Genomic DNA, 15,983 nt, shown 5'->3' with positions numbered 1-15,983 from the left:
AGAACGAAGGGTGCGGGTATAGAATAGGGAGTTATGCCTATTCTTTGATGACATCACTGGTAAAAATACAAGTTAGGGGTTTTTTCAACGAGTTTACAAAGGTTTTTCTCTTTTTGCGATTTCTCCTAAAAGTTGAAACGCAGACTATGCTATTTTAATTTGTTATGTTTCTAAAATTCATTACTATACAATATTGTTTTCCTGCTTTTCATTTACCGCATTATTTCATTTCAAATACTTTTAAATACTATAAAGCATTTACGTTCATTATGTTTAAGCTAATATAATACACCTAGCTGTGATGATTGTCTATGAAACGAAGTATAATGAATTTCTTTATATAACCATTATAATAATTTCTACTACTGTTACTTCAGTTGATTATATCAGTGACGACGAAAAATTCTGCGCCGTGAAAATTTTCTTCGCACTGGGTCTTGCAACCGGTACGACGCTTGATGAACAAGCAGTTGAAAGAACACTGGTAGATTGTGCAAAGGTATATAAATTCATGATGTAATAATATAATAATAATATTATTAAGAGATAAATCCTAAACCGTCTTGCGGTAATGTTGTAATTATATATAAATTTCGAACGTTAAAGAAGAGGAATCTTCGAGTGTGAAACATTCCTCAACTGGGATTCGAACCTGGGACACACTTCTGTCTATGCAGACGCCTTAGACAACTTAGCGAATTCAGCAGGAATGCAAATCCAATTGAAGCAACTAATACAGACGGTGTTGAGTCGTCTACCACTCACAGGCAGCGGAGTTGGATTCCCGTAGGCCTACGGCGGTCGTACGATCGCCGTACGACACACTGGGCGCTCGGCTTAATTTATGCAACATAATTAATGCATTGCTTTTTATGCTCGTAAAACCTGGTTCGGGTGAGGGTCGGGGCTGTTAAGAGGGTGTTCTAATGGCTAAAAATAGAAAAAGGCTAACATATTAAGGCCTACCAATTTAATTATTATATTAGCTTTTTTATCGGAACTTTTTCCGATGTGCATCACATCTCTCTAATCAATCTACCAATCCATATCTCCACCCAGGTTTAAACCAGATTTATTTAATTGTTTCCATAGGTTAGTTTGTGCAAAACGGTCCTCAAATATCAGGAGATATACAATCGAGATCTTGCAGACGACATCACAAACATTTATCATGGGCCATGCGCACCACTACTCGTTCCACTGGCAACACTGCAATGAAGAATGTAATAAATAAACTTAAATCCTCCTGGAAGGGTATCGTACTGTCACTAGATTTTCAGATTTAAAAAGACTAGGCCTATAGGACGAGGTAACTGAAAACGATTTACAGTTTATATTGCTGACCCACATCTTTCTAACAATTCTTTTTTCTCTAAAAACCAAACTTTAAGACAAATTTGCTTCGGTCAGGAATAGGCAGTTAAAGCATACCTAATTGTGGTTGTATATTAGATGATAATTAAAATAATTCATTTTAAACACACAAAAAGGATTCATTATTTAAATGTGAGCCCATATATGGCGACAGGATACGAGACAGTATAGGTTTAACATTGTAAGACATTACTGAAGTATATTAACTTAACAATCGTTTACTTAATCTCTGACTAAATATATTATTACAAATTAAATTGAAATTATTATAAACGTTTGCAAAATTAAAATAATTTCAATATCAGTTGATATGGCTTTTAAATTAAACTGATTGTTATTCTTGGTTGTAGTTCTTTGTATTGTTTTTTAACATTTAATTATCTATTATCCAATTTTGATTCGTCTTCGTGATTTAGTTTTCCCAATATTTGCAAATAAAATATATTATCCAAATTAACTGTATATCCATTTGTGTTAAATTGTAAGAGAATGTTGGCAAAAAAATTACAAACACATTTAACTATTAAAAGTAAGAATGTGGCTTGGTTGGTTACAACTTTCAATATACCTTGACTGGCGCCACCAGATTTCAAAGTAGAACCGGTCCCACACCTTGGATGGAGAGTCGAGAGAAGGTTGTTTACATATTGGACAGATGGTAAGCGCATGATGATAATGATAGTGATGATGATGATTGTGATTATTATTATTATTATTATTATTATTATTATTATTATTATTATTATTATTATTACTATTATTGATATAGGCATCAATGCTATAATAGTGTTTTAAACATGAACGATACTGATAACATCCTACAGATAATAGGAGGTGCTATAACACTCCTTGCCTCAAATCAATCGACAAATACCAGATAGCACTAATATAAATTGTTATATAATAATTTCTTAGCATATATTTTTACTGCCATCAACTAAAAGTAGGCCTACAATTGCAGAATAGAGACATTGATAAAATCAAATGAAACGGTTGACGTATTGGAGGAACATAAGTATTTTGTTGCACACGAATATTTCGTCCTGTCCTCAGAACTTTCTCAACGTGAATCAAATTCTCATTATATATTATATACATATACATATATATATATAATCATCAAAGAAAGGTATACAGTGTTCTAATAAAGGACATAATAATACACTTTGTAGCATAGCTCTCAACGATACTAAATAAATAAATACATTGTGTACTAAAATGCCTCTGACAAGATTCGAACCTGCGACCAGGGGTGGCGCCAGGGGGTTTGGGGCCAGTGCCCTCCTCCGTCGGAGGGAGCTGGCCCCCTGTCGGGGAAAAACACAACTTGTCGGAGAGAAAAGAAAAATATATGTATTTTGTACATATTAGTAGACTCCAAAATCGATTAATACTTAAGCCTTTGAAACCCCTAAATTGTCAAATTTTTGCTTTATACTTTTTAACAACTTTTCTTTTTCTTGCAAGTTCAACTTCATTTCTCATTAAATCAATGGGGAAAAGCCCTATGTTCTGTTGTTTAAACAGACAAGCCTAGTTCATATTGTGTTTACTTAAAGGAGGTCGGTATTTATGCATACCCGTATATTTAATATATTTGACATTGCCTTGTTACCTGAACTCACATGATCGATTAACGACCTTGGTGAGCTGTGATCTTGTAATTACGAATAATTACGAATAATCATTTAATCCAAAATTCTTTAGATCTGTTTATTACCAATTACCATGTTTTAACGCAGAGCCATTTCTGGCCATTTTTTAAATCGAAATGCCTGATTAAGAGACCTTGGTGTTGTTTTTTCGTTTACGTTGGGCAAGGTCTTCTTTTTTTAAGCTTTTTCGTACAAATATTTATCATGATATGTCGAATTTGAAGAATAAACAAATAAGTAAATAAATATATTCAATGATGCAGGTGCAGGGACTGATCTTGATTTTTTTTTCAAACGGTAGAGGGGGCAGACATTTTTCCTTCTTTCAATATATGACATTGGTATCCAATGACATTTATAAATTTTAGAGGGAAAGGAATGGGGGAGGGGGAACAAGCCCTAAGTTGAGTTATGTCACAAACCTTTTCATGTTTTGTTCACAAAATATATGGTGTTTAGAAAGCAATCGCCTCCGTGGCTAAAAATCACTGTCGTCTTCTTTGAAATCATGCTTATCATTAATACCGTAATACAATTTTATGAATGCCAAATATAATTTTAATAGGTCGAGTTTGCAGACAAATGCGGTTTACGTGTAATAAATTGTATATATATATTTATATAGTCTATCATTTTGCCATTCACTTCAATTCTTTTTATTCATTCCGACATAAAAACGTAACACAGACAATCTGTGTGTTTGCTTGTTTAATCAGAAATTACATATAAAATACATAACAAACATTTCTTGAATAAAATCACAAAAGGAAAAAAAAACAAAAAAACAATGTCACTAACATATCATCTGTCTTTTATTTGCCTACAATTATTGACTATTACACTAAAATTTCCAATTTAGAAAAGATAATTAGCTGACTAAGCCACAGTCAAGGTCTGAATATAATCCCTGGTTGGTGTGTGTGTGTGTGGGGGGGGGCCATCGGGGGGGGGGGGGTTCACAAGAGTATTCGTGGCTTAAATATGGCTAAAACTGTGCTTTTAGACCACAATATTAAGGATCAGCAATTAAAATAACATTATTCAAATAGGCAAAGTGATATTTCAGTCCAACGACCTCGTCGTGGCGTCGGATGACGGGTGTCCAGGCCTGTCTAACGGTGGTGGGGGGAATTGCACTTCCCCCTGACCCCTCCCTCCCTGGCACCACCACTCTTGTTGCGAGGATGTTTACATTCTTGATTATGGGTTATTGAATATGTGCTCATTACTTTTGGTACTGGTGTGCAAGTCTCTGCCCAATTAAACACCACGAGGGTTTCCATGGCTTTCTGCAGATTTGGTCTTTAATTGGAGTTTTGTTTTTTTTTATTAGGAGGAGACCTGTATATGTTTTTCAATAAAATTTAATAGTGGCTAGTAGCTGGATGATAATTATATTTTATTATTTATATTTTATAAAAATGAAAAGAATATTGCAAATATGATCCTAGAATAGAAGCTTATTGTATATTTGCAAAATGCTAGTACTGTAATGATACGGCGCTCTCGCGTACATTTTCATCGACATACAATAATATTTTAACAGTGGTTCACAACCGTCAATCGGCTTATGCCAAACACATACGCCTTCAAAGTCAACCTAATAAATTTACATGTTATAATGTACTTTGTATTCAGTTGGCATTGTTACATTATACATTTTAACATTTCGTAATAAATATAATTGAACATGTGCCAATATATAAATATCGTTTAATCACCATGTTTACATTACAATTAAACAAAAATAGTATATTAATTTCAGTACACTACATCTGTAATATGCCTCTGGGACGTTTTTATTAACAACCATAAACATATGGTATTCCAGAAGATTAATATTTATTTATGTCAAATATAATATGCGTTACTTATTGTAGCCTCTAGATAGTAATTCAGGTATTTCAATATTATACAAATTATGTTACTACTGTAGTACATTTGATGATGGAGTCCTATCAGTTGGAATCGTAAAATTTAACAAGATAAATACATGTAGGGGGCGTCAGGATTTTCCCGACGATGGGGTTCGATGTTCCCGAGAATGGGAGGGGATGGATGGGCGAGGTCGAGAGCATGGGCGTTGTCGAGTTTAGCTCAATCTCTCGAAAGCGGAGTAGGCTTTGAGGCCCCCGGAAACTATGCCAATTTAAGGGTTGCAAAGACTTCAATCCATTTTAGAGTACATTATTAATGTACAGTAGAAAATACATAGGCCTATAATATGTTTTCTTCCTAACGAAGTTTGTCTCCCCGACGAGGGGCCCTACTCCCACGGCCCCAATTGTCGTCACCCCTATTATATAATACTGTACATTACTTATATTTTGTTCGAAAAACTGTACTATAACATAACAGTACCTCTGGGCCCCGATATATTCGTGGATTCATGTATACAGAAATAATTTAATGTGACAGCACTGATCAGCTTATTTATATCGTAAGGTACCATATATGACAATGTTCTCTTAGAATTCTCGTAATAAGATTAAAAGGAAAAAAAAAATACTGTAAACAATATAGGCTATCGGTTTTAGATAACTTAACAAAAATGTTTATTATCTTCGTTTTTTAGGTTAGGTAAATCACCTGACATCCTTTCCCAGGTAAGTCCGTCTGGAAAATGACACACCTTTTCGTCAGCAGTGAAATCTGAACAACCTTGGGGATAAGCTAAGCTTTTTATTTGAAGCTGGTAAGTCAATAACATAATATTTAAAAAAAACAATAGACAACATGTGACCACCACGTAATTTTATCCAATCCCGTGGTTCCTATAAAAGATGTCATCAGCCGAAAGCCGCAAACATACTGTTGTGAGAAATCAAATAACAATTATTCATTGATTTTAGGACCAGATCATAATGAGCGAGGTAAGGAAATTTTGACATTAAATTTTTAAATTCTCATCCAATTTTTAACGCCCATATAGAAGATGGGAATCATATATTGTATAGGTCTACCGTTTATGATCTATTAAAAATATATAAAAAATAAAATTCAAAATGTTAATTGCTTGTATAAATAGGTATTAGATTTCGATTGAAAAATAAAATGAGAAAAAAATATGTTTGAAAATACACTTACCATATTCGTTGAGAAACCCTTATAAAATGGCAATGTTGACATTTTGTTTCATTTTCTTGCAACTTACCTCCCATAGTAGATGGATTAAAATATATAGGCCTATGCTGTGATGAGTATAAAAAAAATATAAAAAATAAAATTCGATATCTGAATTTCTGGTGTAGATAATGATTAGACTAGATAAAATGAGAAACAATATGTTTGTAGGCCTATAAATAGTACATTTACTTCGTTTATACGTTGGCTGGTAATTTGTGTATTAGAAGAAAGTTTGTAAATTAGTTATACGTTTTATTTTAGGTTGTGTCTCGATGAAAGTTAATAACTCATTCTATCTTTAAATGTGTTCAATATTGTATTTAATGGTTATGGTTTTTCCACACTTGAATGCAGACGGTAGGCCTATATATTTCTAGCATGGGATGTTTCGAACGGCTCCTTCGGTCAGTTCCTTCAAATCCCGTCTCAAGACATTCCTCTTTCACCAACATTTTTTATAGTCTTTTTCTTTTTCTTTTTGACTAATTTTAATTTTTTTTTTCTCTAATTTTCTGGAAAGCTCATAGAGATTCTTGCAATATGCGCTATACAAGCACAATTGATGATAGCAGTGGGGCTACTTGTCTTTACATGCCGTTGCGAGGGAATTATTTAGTCATTATACAGTAATCCTGGTGTTTTCTTTGACAATGGGTGTAGCAAGAGTCTGAGGCCTCTGGGTAAGGCTTCTCCGGGGCCCACCCTGTGAAAAACCCCGCTAAATTTGGCGTTCAATTGGCGTTTTAAGTAGTAGAAATATTTTAAAGTTTTCTACATGTCAGTACTCCTTAAAAGCTCCGATCCACTCGGTTAATATATGCGACACAAAATGCTGATAAAACCCTGACCCCTTGGCAGCCAATGAGAACTAGCAAAAAAAAAAAAAACAAAAAAAAAACAAAAAAAAAAAACATAACTTTAGACATATTATTTTAATAAAAATTGTATTTTGTGTAGGCGTGTACGGTATGAATTTTATTGTATTTATTGTTAGATATTAGTGTATTGAATTTTTTATTGTAAATTTTATGCAATTCTGCTTTTTGCTGCCAATCGATAATTAAATTAAAAAAAAAAAAAAAAAAAAAAAAACCACATTTCTTCTTTGTCAATTAACAGTACAACCTGTAGGCCCTATAATACAATTGTATTATTTGCATCGCAGTACCAATTGTAAATAATATAATTGTACAATATTTTTATATTATGCCTACATTTATATTGAAATAAAAAACACCCAGTGGGCTTTTCGCAAATATGCCGGCTTATATTTAAAGTGTTTGAAGAAGGTATTATTTTATCAGGTTACATTTTAGGCAATAATTAACCAATATTGACAATATTTTATTTTATTGCTTACGGACACGATTTATCATGCTTATTAGGTGGTCTAAAGTCACACAACTAAATATTTTCACATTGCTTTAAACTTCCATATTATTTATAAATATATTGGCTCTACAATGTGGGTTATACAATTGTTAGGGCCTATAGCATAGATACTGTAAATCATTCCAGACATGAAATTCTTACATATCCTATAGGCCCATGTTCAGATAAAATGATAAAGATAGCGTCCATTTTGGATCTTAATTTTAATATAATGGAGTGAAATATTATTTAGGCTTAAATGTAAAGTGCATGTCCCTGATAACATTTGAATACAATCAAATAGTTTAATTTCATAAACTTTAATTATTATATAGTCAAAATGCTTAAATATGGTGGCCATTTTGAAATTTCTGCTAGCACCCTGGTACATCAAACTGCAGTGTCTATTGTACATCATATCTAATTTAAAGTATTTTAGCAAAAAATAAATAACTATAAAGCAATCTATCATTTTGCTAAATTTCGTCTGCAATAAGAAATATACAAAGCAATTCATATGTTCTTTTTTTATCCCACTAATATTAACAGACGTACGGTATTCATAATAACGCTCTTTATTCTTCGCACACAAAATAGCGCTCTTTATTCTTCGTATACCCTTTAATTAGCTGGCAGATGAAGCGTTTGTAGTTAAGTATACTGAATTATTTTGAGCACACAGGCATACTAATCTGTCTCATTGAAAGGTTGATAATTTGATTGGAATGTTTTTCTTGTAAAAAACAAAACGTATCGTAACAAAGTATACATGAACTAGATGCTTTTATAAACAGTTAATAATTTACTGTGGGTAATGAAAAACTCAATGCTTTAATAGAATGTTTGTGATTTTTCTATTACATATTAATAATATAGGATATATGTAATTTTATGAATGTTGATTATGCTTCAATTGTTTTTTTTTTGTATTGTTGATAAATAAGCTCTTTATGTATAAGCGACAGCAGGTTAAATAGTTATTATTATGTAAAAGAGAAATATTATCTTTACAAAATTACACATATGGTGAGCAGACAACCGGTTATTCGATACGCAATGCACTACTAATCATTCAATATAGTTACGTATCATACACTAGTGCAGATTATAAGGTTAGAATAATTCATGAAAATATTCCTGAGAGCCACCTGCGGGCTACAAGTGGAGCATACTCTACAACAATTATTTTGCACGCGATACGCATATAAATATTATCATTAAATAAAAGGCAATAAAAGGAATATTCATACAGCTTTTTTTTTTTTTTAATGAGTCACTCTTGTCACTCATTTTCACCCCACTATAAACCAATGTTATGATGAATAAGATTTTTTTAACAGTTTATGCTGGTATAATAATCAGTGTACGTTTAAGCTGTCCATGAAACGACACCGTAATATCAGTACAGTAAACTGAAACACAATTCTTCTATTAGGCTGCAATGGGTACTATACGATCAGCGCATTGCAAATTCAACAAAGAAGAAGATGCCAGGGCCCTGAAGAATGCTATGAAAGGGCTAGGTAAGATAAAATCACATTCACATGATTAATAATGATACGCAGATCCAGGCACAGTATTTTAGAATTGCTTTGCTCTAGTGTAGGCCTAGTTATGATTGTTTACCAACGAATTAATATTCCGGGTATAAATGATGCAGTCATCAGTTCTATCAATAATTTAACTGTCTTTTTTGTTTAAAGGCTATAGCACACGGATTTATTCGTTGTTTCATTGCTTAGAATTACCGGCAACTAATTATTGTTTTAAAATTCATTTTTCCGACAAATATAAGATATTTACAAATACATACTCGTTAATTGTTTGTTGACAGTTTTACTAATTGGCTTCCTAAATAAGTGAGACAGAACCTCTGCTTTAAAACTCCATCTATACTTGATTGAAAAAAATGCATCGGTTTTCATTAGGTATTTGATTTGAACTTTAACTCCTGTATCTGTCCCTGCAAGGTAGGGTGGGAATAGTGGTAGCACTAAGATGCAGATTTACGGTGGCGGGGTGGGGGGGGGGCGCAATGCAGTGTTTTAAATCCTATATCCACTAATTCTAAATCTTTCATCTGCACTTGCAAAATGATAGAATAGAACATTTGTGACCAGAAGATGTTTTCAATTATGCCTATATAGTTTAGTTTCCATAAAATCGCTACACGCTATCGCCGACATGTCTTTCGGTGATACTGATTGGTCAGTTGAATCGGGGCTCCTTTTTTTATTTTTTAAGGAAATCAGGCTTACCATAGCTCGTTTATCATACTGGTTTATCAACACCAACTAAATACTTATTAGCAAACAAGAAATTTCCTTGAGCCCTTCTTTAGAACTTAAGCATTTCTATTTTTGACAGGAACCGATGAGGATCAGATAACGGCTGTCCTAGCCAATCGCACCAATGCTCAGCGACAGGAAATCAGGGAATACTATAAAACAGCATACGGAAAAGTAAGTAAATTTTGACAATGACGATGATGGCGCAGAGTTGAGGCATAAATTAATGTCTAAGATTATTAGTAATTATAGTAGGCCTACTTTTTAACGGCTCTATGGGATCCAAGCCCAACATGTATTTGTGTCCTAATTTTTTGTTCTGACGGTCAGACGTGAAGAGTACTTACGTAAATTTTCTATCAGTTAGTAAAAATAGATGAGCCGTAAAATAAAAATTTAAAAAAAGTAAAAATAGATGAGCCGTACCGGGTACTTGTTGTGTATTGTCATTAAAACTAGTCACTACTTCATGTTGAATGTTTTTTTTTATATCAGTATATGCTTAATTACGGTAACCAATTGCCTTATAAGAGAACATCAGCTCAGTTTTTAATTGAGTATGTTAAACTGAATCGTAAATATGTTTTTCAAAGGATTTGATTCAGGACCTCAAAGATGATTTGAGCGGAAACTACGAGGAGACAATACTGGCGCTTATGCAGACTCCGACCGAGTACGACGTTCACAGCTTACATAAAGCCATGGAGGTAAGAATGAAAAAATACATCACAATGAACATAGCGAAAACGATAATCATAATAAAGATAATAATAATAATAAATAATCATAATAAAGATAATAACAATAATAATAAGATTATTATTATTATTATTATTATTATTATTATTTATTATTATTATTATTATTATTATCTTTAACTTTATTATGATTATTTATTATTATTATTATCTTTATTATGATTATCGTTTTCGCTATGTTCATTGTGGTGTATTTATTATTAATAATAATAATAATAATATTATTATTATTATTATTATTATTATCTTTATCTTTATTATGATTATTTATTATTATTATTATCTTTCAACCAATGAAATATCATGGCTGGCCCAGGACAGAGGACAATGGAAAACATGAAGAGGATTAAGTAAGAAAATTTGAGAAAACTAATGATAAAATATTAATAAAATAAAAAAAAATAAAAAAATAAAAAAATTAATAAAAAAAAAAATAATAAAAAAATAAAATATTTACTTAAAGATAATTATGTAATTGGAATCTGTTTTAATATCGCTTGATTTAATTCCGACATCAAAAGTCACTTTATATTTCAAAAAAATTGCATTACATTATAGGGACTCGGCACCGATGAAAGTGTATTGATAGAGATCCTCTGCACCAGAAGCAATGGCGTAAGTAACAAAAATTTCTCTGTCATATGTCTACATTTGTTATTCCAAAGCGTTATTACTAGTTTCTCCAATATCCAATTTTCAGTGTATTTAAAGATATGTACGGTCTCTTGTCAAATCTGAGACAACTCAAAATATAAGTATAACACTTAATTACTATTAAAAGAATGACATTGTTATCAATTTTATGTGAAAAAAAACTAAATTTTCTGTAGACCTAGATCAGCTTGTGTTGATTTGTAATAATGTTAAAATAATTTTTTACCTGAATGTATAAGACATAGATGAAAACTATTCAGATTCAAAATGTTTTACAAACTGTTAGTTAATGAAGAAACGGTATGTGTAAGTAGATGGCGAGAAAAATAATATTGTGTATTAGTACTGCCTATTATTAATTGAAAGGTAATAGCTCTACCAAACTATACAAAGTAAGTAATTTGTTTAACTATTGAAATTATGTTTATGTGTTTAAATTCAACATGGAATAATCATTAAAACTGTCCTTAGCAGAATAAAATGGGTTTCATACGCTTAATTCCTATCAACTACATTTACATTCGTTAAAATATCTGTACTTGAATTTGAAAAGTCATAGTTTATGAGTGATGTTTTTACCCTACTTAATATCGTACTAAATAATTAATACGTTTCCAAATACTTGCGAAACGAATCTCTCAAGTGATTCAGGTTCGAATCGAACCACCGCCTCAAGATAACTAGCCTGTTGTGCTACCACTAGACCACCGAGCTTGCGCGAGTGGCTGAGTGTTGAATCCAATCCCTAAAAGTAGCAGCGGCTACTGCAATGGTACATTTTATTTCTTTTCATTGAGAAATAATTTTATCTCTAATCTTCATACTATAAGAATGTTGTTTGTTGATAATTAAATATTATACATCTTTCAATTTCAGGATATTAAAGCTATAAAAGAAATGTATAAAAAAGGTTAGTCTGAAAAAAAATTATTCAAATTAGCTTTTTGGATGGTGCCAGTATTTGCCGATAGAGGATCAGGGGCCCAACGTCCCAGACTGGAGTGGGGGGGGGGGGAAGGGGTGGCGAGGTGTCCAAACTCCCTGACAAGGAGGTCCACTCCCTCAGTCGTGGAATCAAACTTCTATTCCCCCCCACCCCGGTAGGGGAAAAAATTTATTTGTCGGGGAAAATTAAACTTGTCGGGGATTTTTTTTTTTATCAAAAGATAATAAAATTTTGTGTTAATTATAGGATTCTTTATTAAAAAAGATATCGGGGGTACTAGTCCACCTGTCGGGGGTACTAACCCCCTGTCGGAGGTACCAGCCCCTGTCGGGGAAGAGCTGGCGCATCATTGCAACTCATACAATCGCAATAACACCTTGCACATACGGTAGCACTGCTCGCACTAAACAGTTTTTAATCCCTAAAATTTTGACAGCTTATTAAGACATATGCTTCAAATTGTACTTTCGGCGCTCAAGATTTAACTCTTCCCCGACGACCTTGCTGAATATTTCTCGACAGGGGGTCCAAGCGGGAGGCCTAGAGATCCCCGACGGGGGATCCTTTCCCCCTGGACCCCCCGCTAGCACCGCCCCTGGGGGCGATGTTTTCAACAGGAAGGTTAATTTTCCCGAGAGACATGTAAGTGGGTGGGCCAGAGGCAGTCCAGAACCCCTCAGGGGGTGGGTCCAGGGGAACAGCCTCTGGAAAGTCCGATAACAACAGAGGGATTTGAAAGGCTATTTAACCGACTTTCTGTAAAATTTAAAAAGGAAGGGAAGGGGGATGTGCTGTGGGGGGGGGGGAGGGAATTTCCCTCCGGCTATATTCTCCGACTATATTCAGTCCTTTGCTTATTTAACATAATGGTGAATTTCATACCGTACAAATAATATTGTATTATATTACCTTTTCAGTGTATAAGAAGGAACTAGAGAAGGATATTTCTGATGACACAAGTGGGCACTTCAAACGTCTATTGATTTCAATGTGCACGGTAAAACGATATTCTTAATATATTAACTAGAGCGCGGTGACTCCATACCTCCGCCCTGTATCTGAATAACGAATAACGCATGGCGTTTATGGGCGATTCCATTAATTTTTTTTATGATGGAGGGATACGGTAGGTTTGTAAATTTTTTTGAATTGTGTGACCTTCACCCTGTCTCTTGACCTTTTCATCAATATCCACTTCACTAAATATTATGCTGATTCGTTCATTAGTTTTGCGTAAACCTGCCAACAAACACACACAGAGAGAGGCAGACGAAAAAAATTCACCCTGACAGCCAGACACCAGACAAACAGATACATAACCTGCTTGGCGTACGTAATAATACACGAATTTGAATTATTGTTTTTCTTATTAATAGGCCAACAGAGATGAGAGTGACATAGTTGACGAAGATAAAGTGAATGACGACGTAAAAACGTTGTTCGAGGTAAGGCGCTACGGATCAAAGCTAGTAGAAATGGGGGCAGGGGCTAATAAACACTTGCCATGGAACGTGGTTTGCTAGTGGATGGGTTTAGGCACGTAGCGCGATACGCAGCAAAAGTTACTAGGGATCTTAAATGTAACCCTTAGACTCTCAACGTTAAGATATTCTTCTACAAATTGATTTGCGTTCATTTTATATTTAATTCAGAAGATAATTTATAAACTAAAAAAAAAAAAAAAAAATTTGATCAAGTCTACAAATTATTATGCTTTTTAGGCAGGTGAAGACAAATGGGGAACTGATGAATCAGAATTCAATCGTATCTTAGCAACCAGGAGCCATCCTCATCTGAGAGCTGTTTTTGCAGCCTATAAAAAGGTCTGGATTTAAAATTATCTTTTGTTAGAACACCTATAAGTATATAGGCCTAAAGTATATAAGTAAATGTGTACTGTATTAAAATGTCTCTTACCTCATGTATATATTCAATTATGTATATGCCCTATATACATTTTAATATAATTATATTTGCACTTCATAAAACATATAAAATTTCTAATAATAAGTAAAATATTTTTATTATATTTATTATTATTATTATTATTATTATTATATTTTCTATCATCTACCACAGGCTCATAATAAGGACATTTTTGACGTAATCAAAAGCGAAACGTCAGGGGATCTTTGTGAAGGCTACTTGACAATTGGTAGGTAAAAATAAAAATAAAAATATCGTTGTTATGATAATCATAAATATGTTCATTTATATTTTTTTTATTTATAAACTTCCATTAGAAGACAAAAAAGGAAAATTTGACTTTATTACACACTACACTAAGATCTACTAAAATTACAGATTTATAAGGTTTTAAAGCATTAATTACAAACCAACATTACCCAATATTACTTAAAACAATATGACATTATTTTGGAAACATAATTGCTTAATATCCTATTTATTAGGGTGTTGTATTGTGTGTATTACATGTTCTAATTTGTTTATTTGTTTATAATGAATACAATGATATAAAATTTGAATCACTAAATAAACACCTATAGGCCTATGATGTAAATTAACTTGATTGCATTTTATGATGTTAGGTAGTTTAGGCTAATTTAGGGCCTGCAAGTGAAAAATATTGATAACTTACGCTTATAAGTTAGTTTATGTAATTAATAAATAATTAATGATTATCATAATTCAATTTAATTCAATTCACATTTATTCACAAATCGGTGAAAAGAAGTCAAAAATAGCTTGCGCTAATCGAAGTTTGACTCCTAACAATTCTTACATAATCATTTTCTTAAATAGCTAACATAACAGTTTCAAGCTAAAACTCCATAATTAAAAACAAAAATTTCGAAATAATAAACTATAAGATGGACAGACATCATAAATATTTTTTGTAGTAATAAAGATTTGAAATCTGGTGCATTTCAAATTCAAAGGCAAATTATTCCAGAGTTGTGAACTACAAAAAAAAAAAATTCTAAATTTTCCAGCATCTATACAGGATTTTGGAATGGCAAAATTTAATCGGTTAATAAATCTAGTGTTTATGTCATGGGTAACATAATTAAAATATTCATTAGTCACATGCGGAAGCTTTCTGTTAACTAAATCGAAAACGAAAGTACCGTAACAATGCTCAATTCAAATAGTTTGTAAATATCTAAGATACCAAGCTGTTTAAATATTGGAGAAGACGGTCACCTTTAAAGTCAGAGAGAGTAACACATGTAAGGCACGTCTTTTGAACAAGTAAAATTGGATGTATATGGGATTTATAAATGCTGCCCCAAACTTTTAAACCATAATTATTACTTGACTGAATAAATGTTTTATAAAGCAACAGTAAATTGCTACATGGTACAACATGTCTTAAGCTAAACAAAAAAGATTTTTTCCATATTCTATCTTGAATTAAAATTGGATGTATATGGGATTTATAAATGCTGCCCCAAACTTTTAAACCATAATTATTACTTGACTGAATAAATGTTTTATAAAGCAACAGTAAATTGCTACATGGTACATGTCTTAAGCTAAACAAAAAAAGATTTTTTCCATATTCTATCTTGAACGTAATTTATATTAGATGATGTTTGAAAATTATATAATATGTTTTAATAATTACATTAATGTCGTTTAATATTATTTTGTTATAAAGGAATTGCCACTATTACTGATATAAATCATTAACTTAGGCGCTACATTTTATGATGTTTGATAATTTAAGCATATTTAGGGCGTTGATGAAAGTGATAAATATTGATAACTCTAACATTTTAAAATTATTTTATGCAATTAATAAATTATTAATGATTCTTATAATTATATTAATGCTGTTTATTATTTT

General features: G+C 32.3%; 2 protein-coding genes across 2 annotated transcripts in view; both read left to right on the top strand.

The window, feature by feature from the left end:
* LOC117113258 (annexin A4-like) overlaps window positions 1–1,818 on the top strand; it is an 8,335-nt gene extending 6,517 nt beyond the window's left edge. The window contains exons 10-11 of the mRNA XM_033256556.1: window positions 378–499; window positions 1,093–1,818. Of these exons, the coding sequence (XP_033112447.1) occupies window positions 378–499; window positions 1,093–1,218 (248 nt within the window). The 3' untranslated portion in view covers window positions 1,219–1,818. The remainder of the gene's footprint in view (window positions 1–377; window positions 500–1,092) is intronic.
* Window positions 1,819–5,823: 4,005 nt separating this feature from the next.
* The window catches only part of LOC117113270 (annexin A13-like), a 14,287-nt gene continuing 4,127 nt past the window's right edge, over window positions 5,824–15,983 (top strand). The window contains exons 1-10 of the mRNA XM_033256568.1: window positions 5,824–5,902; window positions 8,962–9,049; window positions 9,894–9,988; window positions 10,408–10,521; window positions 11,131–11,187; window positions 12,103–12,136; window positions 13,090–13,169; window positions 13,549–13,617; window positions 13,894–13,995; window positions 14,252–14,327. Coding sequence (XP_033112459.1) covers window positions 5,894–5,902; window positions 8,962–9,049; window positions 9,894–9,988; window positions 10,408–10,521; window positions 11,131–11,187; window positions 12,103–12,136; window positions 13,090–13,169; window positions 13,549–13,617; window positions 13,894–13,995; window positions 14,252–14,327 — 724 coding nt within the window. The 5' untranslated portion in view covers window positions 5,824–5,893. The remainder of the gene's footprint in view (window positions 5,903–8,961; window positions 9,050–9,893; window positions 9,989–10,407; window positions 10,522–11,130; window positions 11,188–12,102; window positions 12,137–13,089; window positions 13,170–13,548; window positions 13,618–13,893; window positions 13,996–14,251; window positions 14,328–15,983) is intronic.

The sequence above is a fragment of the Anneissia japonica genome, unplaced genomic scaffold, assembly GCF_011630105.1.
Source record: "Anneissia japonica isolate Jap-2015-1 unplaced genomic scaffold, ASM1163010v1 scaffold287593_len981703_cov172, whole genome shotgun sequence".
Taxonomy (NCBI): domain Eukaryota; kingdom Metazoa; phylum Echinodermata; class Crinoidea; order Comatulida; family Comatulidae; genus Anneissia; species Anneissia japonica.
Note: the sequence above shows the minus strand (reverse complement) of the source record. Positions and strands in the feature narration are given on the sequence as shown.